This window comes from Caenorhabditis briggsae (assembly GCF_000004555.2).
Source record: "Caenorhabditis briggsae complete genome, chrII, whole genome shotgun sequence".
NCBI classification, from domain to species: Eukaryota; Metazoa; Nematoda; class Chromadorea; order Rhabditida; family Rhabditidae; genus Caenorhabditis; species Caenorhabditis briggsae.
Window position 1 is genome coordinate 14,365,565 of NC_013486.2, and position 20,143 is coordinate 14,385,707.

The window sequence follows — 20,143 nt, forward strand, 5'->3', positions numbered from 1 at the left end:
TAATTGAAAACTCACATAGCAGTAAGCAAGTCTTCTAGCTTCTGGCAAATCATCCAATGTAATATTCAATAACCTCGTTCCTTCTTTTCTTGTGTTTTAGATCTTTGTGGACATGGTACATCTGAAAAGTAAATGAATTCAAATTTCAGAAGTTGACTTTTTCTATTGTTCGAGGAGCAGCTAACGTAAATCGTTCTGCGATCGCGTAGCTCAGTAACGTAGACTAACCTTTGCATCCAAATCATCATTCAACAAAGATAAAATCAGTCTGACTTTCAAACTCTCTAGATACTCGGTATTATCAGAAACTTCCAAGTCAACAAGTCCGCTAGTCTTCAAGTCATCAGTCATATCCATCCAAACTGCCGTAACCTCACTATCCGACACCATCCCATTTTCCAACGTAAAAACTCCAACAATCGACAGAAGAAGTAGATCTTTCATCTGAAAATTTATGTTCTTGAAAAAACTGAAATCTTTGAAAAAGTGAAAATGTCAGAAAGAAGGAAAACGGAAAAGCTATAGTGAGAGTTGCGGACTCGGAATCGGAAGAAGACGTGCCCTATTCAATGCTTACGGCGATTCGCTATGGTTCCCCCGAAAATGAAATGAACCGGGATGATGCTTTCCGTCTGGAATTGTATTCGGAGTGTGTGATCTGGGAAGAAGACACAAAGATTCGAAATTGAGCACGAAATTGATCAGGACCGATGTGATGGATCCCTATGTACAGTAACTACTTATTGTCCGATACTTTGTGTACGAAAATTTGATAAGCAACATTTTTTCCTCGGATTTCTGAATTTCTTGAAATTTCTGAAATTTCGATTGATCTAGAAAAACAAAACTCTGACAAAAGATTAAGTTTCGAAAAAAACTTCAAAAACTCAAGAAATTCAGAAGTTCAATCAATTCTGAATTCCAAAACCTTCTCTGACAATACCAAGCTTTATTAGTTTCTCTATGACATTCCAAAACGATATTTTTACCCGTAAAGACCCGTTTATCAAGTAATCAAGATTAACGTACACCAAAAAGATTAGTTGATTCCCAAGAATAAGATACACCAAAACCCAACAATCAAGTTAAACACAAAAAATTATAATGATTCAAATTGATCAAATTATGAAAAAAAACTGAAGAAAGATGGGGAACGGGGAGGGGAGCGTATGTGATTCTTTAGCGCAACAGTTTAAAATTGAGGGCCATGGACATCTTTCGGAGGTGTTCGTCCCCACCCCAAACTGTGTAGGCCCGACAGCTCAGGAACGGGAGATAGGTGATATCCTCCCATTTATAGGAGGCAGCTCCTGTCTGTCGCTTGGTCGGATCCACGAGTGTCACCTTCTGAAAACCGAACTTTTTAATATTAAAATAGACAAAATTGCCTACAATTCAGTCAAAAAATCACGTTTCTAGCGCTTCTAGGAACCGAGATAGAGCCGCTCCGATTTCAGGAGGCTCGAGACTCAGACGACGAGACACGCTGCGTCTCTAACCTCGGGAACTTCAAATGACCGTATCTCGAGTTCTAGATGAGCTAGAAATTCCAGCCAAATGTCTGAAATTCCAGCCAAATTTTCAAAGTCGTTATTTTGACCCCTAACTTTGGCAAAATGTTTCCTATAGTTTTCTCCAGTTTTCCCCAAAGTTTCAGCCAGATTGGAACACTCTCCGAGTTTTCGCGGAGTTTTTTTCCTTTTTTGCCGACTCCCTGAATAACCCCATCAAATAAATGCCTAATCTGAAAATCCATTTCAAATCCTACAATTCCGTCAAAAAACCAACTTTCTAGCTCATCAAGAACTCGAGATACGGTCATTTGAAGTTTCAGAGGTGAGAGACGCAGCGTGTCTCGTCGTCTGCGTCTCTAGCCTCCTAAACTTGGAATGACTTTATCTCGGCCCCTAGAAGCGCCAGAAGTTTGATTTTTAGACAGAATTGTAGGAAATTTTGACTATTTTACTCCCTGAATAACCCCATAATAGAATTTAATTGAAGAATGTACAGTACCGGTCACAGTACCGGTAGACTATCGTTAAATCTAAGAAGGGCCCCCACACTGTCAAGTTTGAGCTAAATTATCTAAATTGCTATACAAGATTTCAAAAATGGGTCGACTGACAAAACGCTTCTGATATTATGATAAACATTTTATCAGTTGACAACATTTTGATATCTCCAACAGGAACCGAGATAAATTGGCTCAAAGTTAAAAGTTCGCGGACTCACCATGTTGTTTTCGTGGAATACAATGAAGACGTCCAGTTTGCTGTATTCCTTTTTGATGAGCGGAACCATGACCGGCAGGTATTCCGTGAGGTGCACGGTGAGGACTTCACGAAGTTGCAGGATGGTTTCGGATCGTCTAGCGTCCCGAGCTTTCAATTCAACTCCGACGACTTCAGGCATTCTACCTTCTTCACACAGATCTTTGTAAGGCTGAAAACATTGGAACTCTTTTGTTTAGTAATTTTGTGACTGTGAAACTTACGACTACAACCAGTGGCAGAACATATTCCAAGAAGTAGTCATCGAAGTCTATCAGTGGGTGGCTCACCATGGTTTCTGTAATTTTCGGGTTTTTTAAAAGAAATTTCGATTGAGAAGGACTCACTTGGATGTCCGTTAGCGTCGCATTCTGGCTGGAATTTAAAACAATTAGAATTTTAAAGTTATTGGAATTCAGAATTTTAGAATTTTCAAAATTAAATTGGCCGCTAGAAACCGCGCCCCGCTGAACAAAACTTGCAGTTCAAATTTTAAGTAAAAAAAATCACAAACCGAGACGAAGTAGACATTCTCCGCATCCTTCATGTGCTACAAAAATTTAATTTAGTCAAATTTTTTGTTTTCCAAAACTTACAGATCCATCCAATCCTTCTCCAAGAGGCTTTTTCGGTTCGCAAGTATGAGAGTCGGTGCCTTCCGAAGTTGTGGAAGACTCAGAAGTCATGTCAGTAATTGTGGAGGTTATAGTGGGAGCTTCAGAAGTAGAGGAGGTTGAGGTGGAGGCTTCGGCAGTCGAGGAGGTGGAGGTAGAAGCTTCGGACGTCGAGGAGGTGGAGGTAGAAACTTCGGACGTCGTGGAGGATAAGCTGGAAGCTTCGGTAGAGGCTTCAGAAGTCATTGATGTGGAGGTAGAAGCTTCGGAAGTCGTGGAGGTTGAGGTGGAAGTTTCAGACGTCGAAGTGGTTGAAGAAGGAGCTTTGGTAGTCGTGGAGACGGTAGAGGTGGAAGCTTTAGTAGTCGTGGTGGTGGAATAAGACTCAGAAGTGGAGGTTGGAACATCTGAGATCGAGGTGGAAGTCTCTGAAGCTTCCGAAGAGGACGACGAACCATCGGTAGTTGAACTGGAAGCATCTGGAGTAGTTGATGTGGGAGAAGAAGCACCGGATGTAGAGCTCGACGATCCTTCTGTGGTAGCCAGTGTTGAGGAAGACGTCGCGGAAGTCAAAGATCCTGTTGATTGTCCAGCCGACGAAGTCATGGATTCCGTAGATTGGGTTCCAGTGGTAATCTCGGATTTAGTGAAGCTGAAAGTGGCTTCTGAAGTGGTTTCACTCGAGCTAGAAGTCGATTCCGAAGACGTTGTGGAATCAGTTGTTGAGGTTCCAGACAACTTTCCAGAAGTCGTTACAATCGTTGAGGTTCCCGTGGTTGTTCCAAATGACGTCGAAGGAGTTCCAGAAGTTGTTCCAGAGCTTGTTCCAGTGGTCGAGGTTCCAGTTGTTACGGTATCCGAAGTCGCTTCAGTTGTCGAGGTTCCAGCTGTCGTTCCCGTCGTTGAGGTTCCAGACGATGTTCTAGAAGTCATTTCCGTGGTTGTTCCAGACGTTGTTCCAGTGGTTGAGGTTCCAGACGATGTTCCAGACGACGAAGGTTCAGTCGACGATTCAGAAGTCATCGATGTTGTTCCAGTTGAGCCAGTAGTTGTGGATGTGGTTTCTGGAAAGAGAAATCGTACACAGCAATACTTCACCTTAAATTACGTTTATTTATCTCGCTTAACCTTACTTTTTCTTCCTTTATCTGACCCATCATAATTCAACTTCATTCAGAATTACTTAACCTAACGTGAACATTCCCTAACTTTACCGTATTTTACCCTAAACCTCATTTTACTTTTCTAATACATACTTTTTTTCATTTTTTTCTGATACTTTCTTAAAGGTGGGGGACATGAAAAAAATAATGTTCTCGAAATTCCGTTCAAAGATGCCCCTCGAGGAGTTGAACTTGTGAGGGCGATGATTGAGAGTGCGGTGCCGCTACCGACGGAGCCACGCGGGCAGAAAGAAAGCGCACGCCTGATTGCATACATAAAGGCGAGGACGACAGCTGTGACATTAAGCGTTGTACACCGTGACGGTAGAATGCATACTCTAGCTACAAAAAAACTACGGAAAATCTCCTGTCCCCCCACCTTTAATACACCTCGCTTTACTTCAATTTACCTTAATATACCTTACTTTACCTTACTTAACTTAACTTAACATTACCTAATGTTATCTTAATTTAACATTACCTAGTCTTAACCTAACTTAACATTACCTTAACCTAACGTTACCTAATCTTAACTTAACCCTACCTTAACTTATCATTACCTAGTCTTAACTTAACTTCACTTAACATTAGCTGATCTTAACTTAACTTAACTTAACGTTACTTAATCTTTAATTAACTTAAGGGAGGCGAGACAGCAAAAATTTTGGGGGACAGTTTGGGGGATGAAATCGCGGCGCGCTTATGTAGGCCATCGGTCGGCAGGCGCCTTCGCGCCCCCGTAGCTCAGCCGGGTGAGCTGCCGGCCATGAGTTCGACTCCTCATGGGGGTTCTTTATCAGGCCTGTGCGGCAACAAATTGCCGATTACCGAAATTGCCGAATTTTTGCTGCCGATTTGCCGTTGCCGAAATCGGCAACGAAGAAAAAGTTGCCGAATTGCCGTTGCCGATTTCGGCAAAAAAATTTCGGCGATTTCGGCAACTGAAATTTTTTTGAATTCAGAGATTTTCACAACTTTTTTTAGTCAAAAAAAATTATCCAAATATCACATCAAAAAAATTATCCAATCATGAGTTGCCTAACAAGTTGAGCGCACTATTTTCAAAACTCACAATCGGAACAAATATTTTCAACCATTGGAATACCCTCTATTGCTAAAGAGAAATAGTTTGCATAAAAAATGTGGCCTTGAGTTGCCAATTTTTGTAATTACTTCTTTAAGGAACTTAGGAAACACATTTTCTGTAGTTCTGAGCCTGATAGAAGCATTTTCAGGTGAGTTACGTATTGATTTTACTAAAAAAAGACGCAAAACTTTTGTTGCCGAAAATTGCCGAAAGTTCCCGAAATTGCCGAAATTTTTTTTCGGTAATTGCCGAGTTGCCGAACGTTGCCGAAAAGTATTCGGCAAATTGTCGAGTTGCCAAATTGCCGAAAAAAAAATTGTTGCCGCACAGGCCTGTTCTTTGTGCAAAATATCAGAAAAGTTTTTTTTTTGATGTCTGGCCCCCTTTAACATTAACATTAACTTAACTTGACTTAACCTAACATTACCTAATCTCTTTAATTGACTTAACATTACCTTAACTTATAATTACCTAATTTAAACCTACTTTAGATCCTAAAATTTTTTTCTGAAATCCTAAAAAATTATAGCCCTGGAGTCCACTAAACCAAGATACACTCCATTTTTCCGTAAATCTCCATTCACAACTCCGACTCATTATTCATGTTTTCGATCGGAAGAAAACATGACTTTCCTTATGAAACGTGTCTTTACGGATTTAATGGAAAGCGGAATCGAACATAATAATGAGGTTCGGAGAAAGAAAAGGCCATTGGGACCAAAATCCGAGCACAAATCACATAAAACTAGAGAATGATGAGTTAGATAAAAACTGTTAAGCCTAAACGTCCCCCAGAGTCACTAAGCCTTGGACCTAATAGTTTCCTGAAAAGACTAAAACTAACCGGTGGCCTCCAAAGTAGACGTTCCTGGTGCTCCAGTCGTGGTAGAAGTTTCAGAAGTCGAGCTAGGAGTTCCAGAAGTTGAAGAAGATTTGGCCGAAGATCCAGTCAAAGAGACTCCGGTGGTGATCGTGGATTCCGAGGTTCCAGCTGATGTTTCCGTGGTCGAATCCGTTGTTGAGCCAGTTGTGGAACTTGAGGAACTTGAGGAAGACGTGGTTGGGATTTCTAAAAGTGGAGAATATAATTGGGACCCTCATTCTAAAATAAACTAATCAGTGAAAGTGCTCGTTGAAATAGTGAATGGTGTTGAAGTAGATGTTGGTTTAGCAGTAGTCGTCGAGGTTCCAGTTGAAGTTGTGGTGACGGCGGTACTCGTTGACGTTTCATCGTCGCAATCTCCGAGGAAGTAGTGTTCATTGGAGTCCTGAAAAGCCAGTTACTGATATAATGACTATACTTGAAAACGGGCCCTGGCAAAGTTTCTTTTAGGATCCATATTTTTGACCAACTAAATTAGATATGATAAAACTAGAGGAGTTCTACAAAATGATACTTCTTGAGCAGCTGTAACCCAGATAGTATAATTTGGAGTACTTGTCGAGATCCATCATATCTGATTTAGTTGGCCAAAAATATTGATTCTGAAAAAAACTATGATAGGACCCGCAAGGGCCCGTTTTCAAGTATGATAATAACTGAAATTCTCTGGAACTTACCAGAAACTGGTTGTCGGCAAAGCCAGAGACCACAAGAAGAGGAAGAACAACAAGGACGAGATTCATTTTTGGATGAATGTGAAGAATGGGCTCTCTTCGGAGTCCCTTTTATACATTTTCGGAGCGTCAAGGGGCAACCACCGGCGCACCATGGGGGACTCAGAATGCACTCGTGGATGACTTCGGAAATGAAATCGATGAGATTCCCAGCTTGTTAAAAACTGTAGTAATGATCACGGATCTGATAATATGAGACGGGAAAGGAATTAAAAAATCAGTTTACAAAGTTTCCCAGCAAGATTACAAACCAACAGGAATTTTGGCGGTTTTTAACATACTTCCAGAATTAGGGTTCTGTTGGTTTAGAAATTGGGTCTGAAGCCTTCAATGAATGCTTATCGGAATGCGAATCGTCTCCTTGAATGAGTATTAGGTTGGCGGGAAAGTCTTTGTCACTCTGTTTGTTTAATCACTGTTCTCGTATATGGAGGCTGTGTATGATATCGACTCTAGTGAATAACAAGGTGATAAGAACCTTCCATATAAACAAGTCCCCATTTCCTTCCCTGCTCCTCATCTGTAATTGAAACGATATGTTTGTTCCCACTGCTATTCACATCAGACATGTTTTGATTTACCTCTTCCTATCTCACACCACGATGAAGGATTCGGAAACTTTCTTGAAGAATGTGTACAACACACATGCCCCTCACTACAATACTATTCGCAATTGGTTCCATCGTTTCGAAAAAGATGACTTCTCGCTCGATGAAAAGGATCGCTCTGGGAGACCCCGTGAGTTGGATTTGGACAAGCTGAAGCACGCATTGCAATCGGATCCATTTCAATCTAGCCGTGAACTAGCTGTCACATTCGGAGTTCACCATAGCACAGTCCTTGAAGGTTTGAAGTCTCTTGGAATGAGAAAACTTTTTGGTCGATTCATACGTCATCACCTGACTCAAGCCAACCTTGACCGCCGAGTCGACGATTCGATTACTCTTCTCACTCTCCACGCGGGCGATCGATGGCTGGACCGGCTAATAACCGGAGATGAGAAGTGGGTCTTCTACGATAATCACCACAGGAAATCCCAGTGGGTTGGAGAAGGAGAGAGCCCACAGGATGTCCCCAAACCCGGCCTTCATCCGAAAAAAGTTATGCTCTCTGTGTGGTGGGGAGTGGACGGCCCCATCTACTGGGAACTTCTGCCCGAGGGCAAAACAATAACTGGAGACCTCTACACTACTCAACTACGAAACCTCAAGAAAGCAGTCGACCGTTCGGCCCTGAAAGACAAGAAAGTGTACTATCAACATGATAACGCTCGCCCACATGTTTCGAAACAAGTGAAGCAGGAGCTGATGGGATATGGATGGAATGTTCTCCCTCACCCCCCGTATTCTCCTGATCTTGCTCCTTCCGACTATTGGTTATTTGGCGATATGACACGTGCCTTCGAAGGAAGAAGCTTCAATTCCCGTGGAGCGGTCGAAGCGGCACTCAAACAATACTTTGCCTCACGCCTGGCTGGATTCTACCGCAATGGAATCCATAAATTGAGGGAACGTTGGAGACATGTTGTTGATAATGATGGACAATATAATTAATTATTCGGTTATTTTTTCTTTGAGAAATAAACTATTGAAAAAGTGACAAAGACTTTCCCGCCAACCTAATATTTTGAAAATTTCAGCATTATATGACCATATCAATTTGAAACGGGTGGCTATTTGCTTTGTTGGAAGCATCAAAAGGTTCTTTTGAGTGATAATCTTATGCCCCGGATTTGATTTTTGAGGTTCGGGGTACCGATTTTCATCGATTTCCTTGTTTGGCTCTGAAATAAGTGTGACCAGAATAATTTGTACTCTACAATGAGCAGGTATACAGCAACTGACAACTATTTGAGACATTTGTTTAATTGCAATACTTTGAATATGTACCATCTATTTTTATACATCCAGCCGAACCCTCAACTTCAGACTTTTCGCAAAATATATTTTTTTTGTTTTCCTATTTTTTGAACTGAACCGTTTGGGATATATCATACTGATTAGTTATTCCTCTTTTTCTTCAGTGTTCCACTTTTAATAAAATGTGCTGCTACAGTACCTTTCTTGATTTCTTGGCCCCCATTGTTTTGTGGTTTGTGCCCAGACTCATTATTCCCGAACAACGTCATTCATATTCCGCCGAAAAATCGGGAGCCCGAATTCAAAAAGCTTTTAGTCGAAAACAAGAATAATGAGTCGGAGTTGTCAATGGAAACAACGCACAAACGAAGATATGATAGTTGTCTTGAAGAAGGCTGGAATCAGGGGGACCAAGTATGAACATGTGAATTGAGTTAGTATTTGAGATGAACAAGGCCACAGATGGAATGAGGACTAATCCGTTTAGATGTACGATTTGAAAAGATCAATACTCATACTCAGAATTGTCGATTTCGTAATCAAATGTTTTTAAAGGTGGGGGGACTGGAGATTTTTCGTAGTTTTTTTGTAGCTAGAGTATGCATTCTACCGTCACGGTGTACAACGCTTAATGTCACTCTGCGTACAGCTGTCGTCCTCGCCTTTATGTAAGCAAACGGGCATGCGCTTTCTCTTTGCCCGCGTGGCTCAGTCGGTAGCGGCGCCGCACCCTCAATCCTCGCCTTCACAAGTTCAACTCCTCGAGGGGCATCTTTGAACGGAATTTCGAGAACATTATTTTTTTCATGTCCCCCCACCTTTAAATCTCTTTTTGTCATTTTGCACCCTTCGAATTGAGGACCTGGTGATTGAGGAATTGGTTCGTACCCCAGTGGCTAGAAAGATCGTGTAATCTCCAAATAATTTGTTTTTTTTGGCATTTCTCTAGTCTGCTTGAATTTCAATTATTGACCTTTCGGTTACTGAAAAAAGAACGGCGCCAGAAAGTCCGAGCAGGTCATTAAAAATGACCATCTGCCGTGCCCATCGAATGTTTTTTTTTTAAACTTTTGTCTATCCTCCATGAATTATCATCTTTTGAGACTTCTTGGAACGCTCGTGAAAAAAAACTAGCTTTCTGAAAAAAATTGAGTCTGAGATCATTTTCAATGTGTCTACCCAAAAAGTAGTATCTCAAATGAGCCAGCTGAATGCAGAATACTTTCTGGATTACTTGACAAATCACATAAATTTACTGAAGTTCTGAATTTCCGAATTTTTGTCTTTTAAATTGCAGTTTTTATGAATTTCAGAAATTGTAGAAATTAATTCCAAAATTACAAATCCATTATATCGAAACCCATCTGAGCATCTGTTCCATGTTTTAATAGATCCACCATTCTCCCTAAAAGGTATTTCATGCAATCTAGAATGTCTAATGGCGCCAAAAAGGTGTACCCTTGAATAAACGAAGCTCTCTTTTTTTAATGCACCTGGGGGTCATTAAAAAGCAATTAGACAAGAATCGGGTGATGAGAAAAAATATACATGTAATATTGAAGAATGTATTTAAAGTATATGTTTATTTTGGTAAAAGTGAGAGACTTTGATTTTAAATTTTTATTATTTTTGTAGAAAATACTGAATTTCTGGGCATCTGATATTCTGAACTTCGGAAATTCCAAAACTCTTAATTCGGAAAATTTCATATTCAATTTTTTACCCGTGGAGACCCGTTTATTCAGTAATACATACATACAAGATTAAAAAACACCAAAAAACCCAAGATTAGGTGAAATACATAAGAGTATAATGAAAATTAGCGATTTGAGTTTTCAAGTTAGCGATACCCGTACATCGATGACATTGGACCATTCTGAAAATTCAAAGCTGAGAGTGAGGGGCTTCATTCTCTGTTTTTTGTACCAGTAATTGTATTCGAAAACTCTTTCGGTGGGATCTCTCAGAAAATCGTGAAGATGGTGGAGGTAGACTAGACTCTGAAAAAAAGAAATTGAATAGTATTTTTGTCAAAAAAGATGTTTTAAAAAAATTATTTATCTTCTTGTACTGTGGCCTACAATACTTTTCAGGTACCCGAAATCGGTTGTTTTTCTGACACAGTCCTAACAGACTCACGTATTCATAGCAGCAACATCTTTTAGCTTCCGACACGATCTCGGTTTCTTTACGCATCTTCTTGAGCGCGTTGTGCACCTGGAACATCGGAGAAATTACATCATTGATATTTGCTGAAAAAGTTTTAGGGGGTGAGAAATACCCCACGTAATCTTCAGCTGATTTTTGCCATTTTCAGAAGTTGGGAACTTAGCAGTCAAGTTTCCGGTCCCTCTCAAAATTTTGGTATTGTACATTTTCTGAACAAAAGTTTTTTGATAAATAATCTGAAAATCCATTTCCAACCGTGCAATTCTGTCCAAAAACCAACTTCCTTCCCTAGCTCATCTAGAACTCGAGATACGATCATTCGAAGTTTCCGAGATTAGAAACGCAGTGTGTCTCGTCGTCTGGGTCTCTAGCTTTCTGAATTTCGGTTCTATTTCGATTTCTGGATGCGCTAGAAATGTAATTTTTACACAGAATTGTAGGAAGTAGGTTTTATTTTTATCAAAAAATGACTTTTTCAAAAGTTACAAAATTGTCGAAAAAAAGTCTTAAAACAAAACTAACCTTTGCATCCAAATCATCATCCAATGAAGAGGAGATTAGTTTGGTCCTAGATATTGAGTTTTTCATCGTCTTGAGACCATTAAAAGTTTCCAAGTCAAAAAGTCCGTCAGTCTTCGAATCATCTTCCGTATCCATCCGAATTACCGTAACCTCAATATCCGAAGCCAGAACATTCTCCAACACAAGAACACCGACAATAAACAGAAGAAGTAGATCCTTCATCTGAAAATTTTGGTTATTTCAATTAGAAAAAAAAAACATCAGGAAGGAGAATTACTGAAGAGTTAAAAATAAAAGTTAACGAAAACGAGAGTTCCGAAAAGCAGTTGTCAAAATTGGGGGATTCTGAATCGGAAGAAGACGTGCCATATGCGATGTTCTGGAAGATTCACAATGGTTTCCCGAAAAATAGTTTCAATCGGGATGATGTTTTCCGTCTAGAACCGTATTCGGAGTTTGTGCTCGGGCTCGGAAACCACTAATTGTCACAAAATTGCGAAATTGAGCACAAAATTGATATGTGTCAAAGGTCATATTGTATTTTTCCGATGCTTCAAACAAGTAAAAAACATGGCCTGTGCCCTAATTATCCAAGTATGGCAACAAAATTGTAGAAAACACGGTATATTTTTTTAATAGTAATATTGATGAATCCTTGAAATGGAAAACAGCGAAGTTAAAAATTTACGAATAACGTAACTGTCAAGAAAAATTCCTCTCTATCCTCGACTCTGGATAGAAACAAAAACTTCCCTTCTTGGATTTATCACTTTCTTCCCTATATTTATCAGATTTGTTATCATTGTTACAGTTTCCATTGATAATTTCATTGATTTCATTTTCGAAGTCATCCACGAGTGCATTCTGAGTCCTCCATGGCGCCCCGATGGTTGCCCGTGGACCCTCCGAAATTGTATAAAAGGGGGGCCCGAAGAGAGCCTATTCTTCACATTCATCCAAAAATGAATCTCCTTGGTATCATCCTTCCTCTTCTTGTTGTCCTTGGCTCTGCCCAAAGCCAGTTTGTGGTAAGTTAATCAAGTTTGTTTAACTTTTAACAACCATTGATATAAACAGCCATCCGTTGTTTTCTTGTTCGCTCTGGACTGCTACGTGGAGACTTCCACTAGCACGTCTACAACTTTGACTTTGACGGCTACTTCCAAGACGACTCCAACTTCTTCGACAGTAACTACCACGACGCCAGTGACTGGTTAGTTTTTTTTTTCAATTTGATTACAGTACTTCTGGTCAAGGCTGTGCCACGGCCGGCTTTTACTACGGTTGAGCCGACCGCGGCTTCAGAAAATATTTGAAGAAGCCGCGGCTAGCCTTGCTTCTGGTGAATAGTGACTGATAAGTTTCATAATAAGGTTATTCAGAGAGAAGGGAACTTGTGATTTGCTGGTTTTTTGAATAGCAAAATAGGCAAATTGCTGTGGCCGCGTGAGTCGAAAATACTGGAGTTTTCTAGGCTATTCGCTAGTCTTTCTAGCCCATTTGGCTAGTTCATGCTATGAAGGAAACTCTACCTGCCTTCAATGCTGAAGCAATTTACGAGCTCAAAATTAAAGGAACATAGGGTTTCCTGGAAAGGTCTCGTACGGACTAGCCAAATAACCTAGAAAGACTAGCATATGGCCCAGAAATTTGCAGAACTTCTGATCCTCGTGTACGCCACAATCGCTTAGGGATATGTTTCTGGTGTACATCATACTGACTAGCTATCACTCTCTTTCTTCAGTTTTCGACTGTTGCGGCTACGGTATCTTGATTTCTTGGCCCCATTTTTCGTGTTTTGTGCCCAGACTCATTATTCCCGAATAATGATGTTTTATTCAGCGGAGAATACGGGGGCCGAATATAAAAAGCTTTTAGAAGAAAACAAGAATAATGAGTCGGAGTTGTCAATGGAGATTTACGGAAACATGGAGTGTGGCTTGTTTTTGTGGGCTCTCTGAAACTGTAATTTTTAGGATTTCATAATCAGATGATTTTTCAAAGTTGAGGTTGAGTTAAGATTAGGTAAAGTTATGTTAAATTTAATAACTTAAGTTAAGATTAGGTAAGGTTAGGTAAGGTTAGGTAAGGTTAGGTAAGGTTAGGTAAGGTTAGGTATAGTAAAGGTAGGTGAGGTTAAAAAAAGCTGAGCTAAGCTAATAAAGGTTAGGCAAGGTGAAAATTTGATAAAGTGAGTTTAAGACAAGGTTAAGCTAGGTTTGAGTTAGGCTTAATTTAAGTTAAGTGTCACCAAGTACAAGCTACGACTTCATCTGATACTCCAATAGCAGCTACATCAGTTCCCACCTCGTCTTCATCTTCTTCCACCTCAACTGCCACATCTTCACCTGAATCCTCTGAACCTTCATCGCCAGTCACGTCAACAGAATCTACTCCAGATTCCTCGGCTGCATCGCCATCAAGCTCTACATCCCCTGTCGTTCCCTCTATGGAATCCGAAGCCACGTCATCCTCGGCCCCAACAGAATCATCATTTGCTTCAAGTTCTTCTTCAACAAGCACTTCCATTTCATCAGAATCCTCTTCGACATCATCTCAAGAATCCACTACGGCATCTCCTGGCTTCTTCGCTACAGTTTCTAACTACATCTTCGGTTCATCAGCTACTTCTTCGGCTCCAGCTTTAGAAGACCGCACAACGACGATTTCAACCCAATCGGTAACAAGTCCAGCGAAAGTTTAAAATTTCAAAGGAAACGTTTTCAGAGCAGCCCCACCAAAGAATGTCACACGTATCTGTTCCAGAAAAAAGGCTGCGACGTCCAAGAAGAGAGAAACTCGTGTCAAAAATATCCAGAGCCCGAGGATCCATACTACGTGCACCCAGTGAGTTCAAGATACAGTACCTTTAAGTCGATTTTCGGCGATTTTTAGCCATTTTCAGGAGCATGGAGCTTGTCTGTCAAGTTTTCAATCCCTTTGAAAATTTCAGAGAGCATAAAACACACCTTTCTCGAATCCAAGTCTGTTGTCCTCCAAAACTTTCAAAGTGATCTGAAACTTGACAGCCTCCAGACTCCTGAAAATAGTCGAAATGGCCGAAAATCGACTGAAAAAATACCTTTTTTTAATATCTTATCTACCGGTATTTTACGTTTTCCGATCAAAATGTTTTTACAAATATTCTAGAAATCCATTTCAAACCCTACAAAAACCAACTTCCTAGCTCATCTAGAACTCGAGATACGGTCATTTGAAAATTCCGAGGGGTTAGAGACGCTGCGTGTCTCGTCGTCTACGTCTCTAGCCTCCTTAATTTTATGTACCTCTATCTCGGTTGCAAGCGTTGCTAGAAATGTTATTTTCAAGCAGAATTACTGTAGTTATTCTCAAAAATCAAAATTTCACATTTTAGGATCAATTGTTGTGTACCATTCCACCATACACTTCCAACACACATTTGGCCATGGAGCACGGGTTTGAGAAAGGACTCAAATACGCTCTAGTTGGATCGGTGGAAGACAAAAACAGATTGAAAGGAAAAACTGTGGATTGGTTCCTCAACAACATGCAGCAACTCAATATCTTCATCGCAATTGATAAAAGAAAAAAGGTAAGTGTCTTGATTTTCCCTGATTTTTATTGAATCTTCAGAACTATTACCTCGACGCCACAAAGCTATGCGATGAGAATCTTGGAAACTGCGTCAAGCTTCTAGCTAAAGATGTGGAGAAGTTCATCTACTGGAATTGCACTAGCAAACTCGAGAAGCCGTATGACTACAACAGAAGAATGCATGCGAGATTGGCTGAATTGCGGAAATAATCAATTTTGATCATTTTATTTTTGTGTGTATTATTTTATCTTGGGATTTTTGGTGTATTTTTTTGGAATTTTGGTAAATTTTAATTTTTGGGGTTTTTTGGTGTATGTTAATCTCTTGAGTATTTTCAATAAATGGGCCCCCACGGGTAAAAAAATGTTTCAAAATTTCAGAATCCCTGGAAATCAACATTTGAGATTCTCAGAATTTCAGATCTTTAGAATATCAGAATCTCAGAATCTCAGAATCTCAGAATCTCAGAATCTCATAATCTCAGAATCTCAGAATCTCAGAATCTCAGAATCTCAGACCTTTAGAATCTATAAATCTCAGAATCTCAGAATTTCAGAATTTCAGAATTTCAGAATTTCAGAATTTCAGAATTTCAGAATTTCAGAACCTCAGAATCTCAGACCTTTAGAATCTATAAATCTCAGAATCTCAGAATCTCAGGAACTCAGAATTTCAGAATTTCCGTATTTCAGAATTTCAGTACTTTAGAATCTCAGAATCTCAGAATCTCAGAATCTCAGAATCTCAGAACCTCAGAATCTTAGAATTTCAGAATCTCAGAATCTCAGAATCTCAGAATCTCAGAATCTCAGAACCTCAGAATCTCATAATCTCAGAATCTCAGAATCTCAGAATCTCAGAATCTCAGAATCTCAGAATCTCAGAATCTCAGAATCTCAGAATCTCAGAATCTCAGAATCTCAGAATCTCAGAATCTCAGAATCTTAGAATTTCAGAATCTCAGAATCTCAGAATCTCAGAGCCTCAGAATCTCATAATCTCATAATCTCAGAATCTCAGAATCTCAGAATCTCAGAGCCTCAGAATCTCATAATCTCAGAATCTCAGAATCTCAGAATCTCAGAATCTCAGAATCTCAGAATTTTAGAATTTTAGAATTTTAGAATTTCACACCATAAGAATTTTAGACTTCGGATTTTGAATATTCAGAATTTCAGAATTTCAGAGACAGTTTAATTAAAATTTCAGAATTTCAGAATTTTCTGGACTTTTGTTGTGTCTTGTGCCAGTACCGTGCGATTCTGAAAAACACAAAAATATTGTCAATTTTTCCGATGGATTGACATTGGTTGGAGTACAAAATACCAAAAGAGTGGATTAAACAATTTGGTCAGGAAATTGAAAATTCTGAATATGTGTATTGATCTTATCAAACTGTACATGTAACGGATTAGTTCCCATTCGATCTGTTGCTTCTTTTGTCTGAAACACTACCCTATTTTCAAATGTTATACTTGGTCCCCCGGATTCTAGCCTATTTCCTAATATTTATCCTGTCTTCATTTGTGCGTTGTTTCCATTGGCAACTCCGACTCATTATTCTTGTTTTCGACTAAAAGCTTTTTAGATTCGGGTCCCGATTTTTCGGCGGAATATGAATGGCATTATTCGGGAATAATGAGTCTGGGCACAAACTACAAAACAACGGGGCCAAGAAATCAAGAAAAGGTACGGTACCAGAAAAAAAAACTGAAGAAAATTAGAAATAATCAACCAGAAACAAATCCTCAAGCCGTTCCAGTTGCCGTCCTTTTGAAAGAAAAGTTTGAAAAAAAGAAATTCCCATATCATTAAGCCTTTCCAGTTGCTGTTGCTGTCCTTTTGAAAAAGAATTTCTCAGACAAGAACAAAGTTCCTGCCGGGGGGTTAAAAAGGATGCCGGCAGGCTATTGAAGTGGTGGCAGGAGAAAGTACCTGCCGGCGGGCTAAACGACACTCGGCTCGCCGGGATTTTAATTTGCATATTTTATTATTTTGTTTTGAAGCTAAAATTGATTATGTCTATTATTTTACTGAATTTCTTTTACGAGGTATATAAAATTACTTGTTCCGACACTGTGTACATTCTGAAAAGGAAAAAGTATTGCTCCGACATTGCAAATTTCCTTATATTTTCCAGAAAGTCCCAAAATGACTCCTCAAACACCTCGCGGTCGTTTCTGCAACAATGGATCTGTGTCTACGTTTCCTCCTCCAACAGGTATTTATACCATAATTTATCCGTTAAAAAAAAACTTTACAGGATCTCATTCGAAAAACGACAAATCGGGAACTACCCTCAACAAATCTGGAAATAACCTCACAACTACCCTCACCGGTGAACAACACAATATAGAGAATTCAGGATTTTAAATTATCTATTCCAGATCGGCTTATGAGTTTCGTATACTTTGACAAACTCGATATCTACGCTACTGGCAGACTTCTTGCTCAAGAGTCAAAACAAAAGGATAGGAAGAGATTGTCTAGATGATTATCAGGATGAATATTTCAATGCAGAGGAGTTATTGGATGATGATTCCGATGGTCGTCAAAAAAAATTATGAGAACTTTACGGAGCTTTTTGAAGAGACTGAATTCGCTTCCGAAAACAATGAATTCGAAAATGATTCAAGCTCCAAAGATAGTGAGTTGTTTTCTCCATTGTTTTCAAAATTCCTATAACTGATTTCAGTACTCGTTTTTGTCTCGTTTATCCTTATGCTCCGGTTATCGCGAACCCAAGTTAAAATGGCAATCGCAATCGTCGAATATTTTCTAAAATGTTCTCTGCCTTTCACGGTCAGTCCAGCTACTTTAATTCAGATCATAATGTCATTTTCAGGCAAAAGAAGTGTTCGATGAAGTAAACGCCGACGTATGAGTCACGCTCCAAAAACTCGGTTTTTTTTTGTCCAAAGTGTTTATGTTTCATACCGAAAGGACAATCATGCTCAAATTTTGGTCAGCAGCAGAAATTCGAATGCGGAGCCCCGAATGGAACGAATTCATCAAAGATTCATCGTCAATTTAGTATGTTTTCCACTGAATTTTTTGTTCGTTGACTTTGGAATCTTTTTCCAGTTATCGAGCTCTTGTGCGAAATCAGCCGTTCAAGTCTACATCATCTTCGCATCCGGGTCCGCAGAAGAGTCAAATGCGTTTGATGACATTTCGAAAAAGGAGAAATACTAGAGGATTCGGATCTGTATGCTTATTCATGATTCGAAGAGGCCAGAGCTACGTGCTCATAGAAGAATATGGATCAGCAGCTGCTCTAAGACTTGATTTTTTAAAGTTAGCTCGGAACACGCAACGTTTGGCGTTTGGCGAATTTTCCTCAAAGCGGAGGGGGCTAGATCAATGAAAGCAATGCCCATAAGCATCAATAATTGTCTGGCAACGCCTACGTAATTCCTTGATTCCATCGGCCCAGAACGAGGAGAGCTGTGATTGAAAAAGTGGGTCAACTCCTTTTTTCTGTCATCTTTTCAATTGAAGTATTTTCTATCAAGATGACGTTTAAGAGCTCCGAAATACTATTTTTCCTGAAGGGCAAGGTCCGGAAATACGATGAGTGCAAAAGAATAGTTCAGCCAGAAGACATGAATTTATGGCGATGATTTCAATTTTGTCTTAATGTTTTTTAGAACCTTTCTATCATTTTTGAACAGAGTAACTTTGTTTTATGGGGAATTCCCAAAAAAAAACAGTGTTTTTAACAAGTTTGATTTTCATTCGAGGTCTTGATGAAAATAAAAAATATCAGATAAGAAGCAACAGTGTTATCTGATTTTGACAATTATGAGGGGAAATGAAGAGCCATGTAGGAAAGGTGGGTGCATTGTTTGGGATGTTTAAGTGCTGGTGGCATTTGGGCATCTTATCCCGGCACGCTCCACTCTCATTAGGTATTGTGCGGGGAATCTTAGCTCAACACTACCATACACTTTCTTCACCGACTCGCAGTACACCTAAAAACACATTTTCATTATGTGGCATTATGTGAGCTGAGTTTGCAGCCAGGTTGATCAAAAAGACATTGGAAAACGTATTTTTTCTTTTTCCAGGCTGAATGATACTCTAATCACTGCTTTGCAGTTTCTCGAATGTTCTTTGATATAAACATTACAACGTTCCATAAACATCTTATAATAAGTTAAACTCACAACACGATCTTTGAGCCAGAAAACCACGTAGGTTGCGTTAGAAGCGTAGTAGTCTAAGTAGCACGGGTTCATCCAGTAGAAGTTTTTGAAATTTGCGCCCGGAAGTTTAGCATCGTATTCGAACAGATTCTACAAAACGGAAATATAAATACAGTCAATCAGATAATGGACTATTTCTTCTATGTAGATGTTACGACTTACTTTGGTAGCGCTGGCATACGCTTTCAAATTGTTGTACACGATGGTTTGGTTGGTTTGTGCAACGGTTACGAAAGCCTTGTAAAGTGGCTCCTCACTATCAGTCAAGGCCTGAACAGATGTATTGAAGACAGTTTATTAAGTTATAGACTTACCATTGGCTGAATGGCCAAGCAGACCAAGAACACCTTGACAGCAAGGAACATCTCAGTGTTTCAATCGAGAATGAGAGTGAAGAGCTTCTTCCCGAGCTCCTTTCCTTTTTCCCATAGGCCACGCCTTTCTCTTCTTGGGCTCCTTCGGCCTCTGCCTCAGCCAATCCCTGAATTACCGTATGCCTTCGTACGAAATTGGCCTTGTTTTTTTCAGTTTCTTTGATGATATAAACCATTTTCAGGTAAATCACATATTAAACTACCTTTGGAACTAGAGTGACTTCAAGTCGACTTGGGTCGATTTGAGTCGATTATCGCGTCGAGTCAAGTCGACTCGTGTCGATGCGAATATTGTCGATTTTATCGAATTAATCGACTGAACGTCAAGTCGACGCGTTGCTCTGTTTGGAACTAATTTCATGTTTCACAATGAAACACGCATCTGTTTTTCTTGAAAACATTCGACTGTTATGTGGCAGAAAAACATTGTTTTTATTAAACTTGTATTCTTTTCTGTTGTTGCCGTTATAATTATTAAGTTGGCACGTGGGTTCAGGCGAGGGGGTCAGAAAGCGCGCCCCAGTAATTTTTTCGAAAATTATCAATTGGCTGCTGAGAGTTCGTTGACTGACAATCATACTTTAATGCATTAGGCCGAGAAGACGAATTTTTTTTTTCAATATTTTTCGATGTTTTCTTTCGTTTTCGCTCGTTTTTTCTCATTTTTTCCCCTTTTTTCAGTG

General features: G+C 39.6%; 6 protein-coding genes across 6 annotated transcripts; 2 read left to right on the forward strand and 4 right to left on the reverse strand.

The window, feature by feature from the left end:
* Window positions 1-49: 49 nt before the first annotated feature.
* CBG10301 lies at window positions 50-444 on the reverse strand (the record flags this gene model as incomplete). The annotated part of the gene is made up of 2 exons (XM_002631967.1): window positions 50-121; window positions 229-444. The coding sequence occupies 2 exons, from the start codon at window positions 442-444 to the stop codon at window positions 50-52; spliced, it is 288 nt and encodes a 95-aa protein (XP_002632013.1).
* A 735-nt stretch (window positions 445-1,179) lies between these two features.
* CBG10300 lies at window positions 1,180-6,760 on the reverse strand (the record flags this gene model as incomplete). Its single annotated transcript, XM_045243038.1, has 9 exons — window positions 1,180-1,347; window positions 2,233-2,442; window positions 2,495-2,568; window positions 2,618-2,645; window positions 2,785-2,820; window positions 2,867-3,948; window positions 5,979-6,203; window positions 6,264-6,402; window positions 6,695-6,760. The coding sequence occupies 9 exons, from the start codon at window positions 6,758-6,760 to the stop codon at window positions 1,180-1,182; spliced, it is 2,028 nt and encodes a 675-aa protein (XP_045094224.1).
* Window positions 6,761-10,445: 3,685 nt separating this feature from the next.
* CBG10294 lies at window positions 10,446-11,523 on the reverse strand (the record flags this gene model as incomplete). Its single annotated transcript, XM_002631964.2, has 3 exons — window positions 10,446-10,610; window positions 10,750-10,827; window positions 11,302-11,523. 3 exons carry the CDS (start codon window positions 11,521-11,523, stop codon window positions 10,446-10,448), a joined length of 465 nt encoding a protein of 154 aa, XP_002632010.2.
* Window positions 11,524-12,263: 740 nt separating this feature from the next.
* On the forward strand, window positions 12,264-15,087 carry CBG10293 (the record flags this gene model as incomplete). The annotated part of the gene is made up of 6 exons (XM_045243039.1): window positions 12,264-12,329; window positions 12,379-12,514; window positions 13,557-13,981; window positions 14,029-14,148; window positions 14,678-14,875; window positions 14,917-15,087. The coding sequence occupies 6 exons, from the start codon at window positions 12,264-12,266 to the stop codon at window positions 15,085-15,087; spliced, it is 1,116 nt and encodes a 371-aa protein (XP_045094225.1).
* Window positions 15,088-17,029: 1,942 nt separating this feature from the next.
* On the forward strand, window positions 17,030-17,372 carry CBG10292 (the record flags this gene model as incomplete). Its single annotated transcript, XM_002631962.1, has 3 exons — window positions 17,030-17,099; window positions 17,142-17,216; window positions 17,266-17,372. 3 exons carry the CDS (start codon window positions 17,030-17,032, stop codon window positions 17,370-17,372), a joined length of 252 nt encoding a protein of 83 aa, XP_002632008.1.
* A 1,363-nt stretch (window positions 17,373-18,735) lies between these two features.
* CBG25731 lies at window positions 18,736-19,451 on the reverse strand (the record flags this gene model as incomplete). Its single annotated transcript, XM_045243040.1, has 4 exons — window positions 18,736-18,852; window positions 19,048-19,176; window positions 19,249-19,356; window positions 19,401-19,451. 4 exons carry the CDS (start codon window positions 19,449-19,451, stop codon window positions 18,736-18,738), a joined length of 405 nt encoding a protein of 134 aa, XP_045098995.1.
* Window positions 19,452-20,143: the final 692 nt, after the last annotated feature.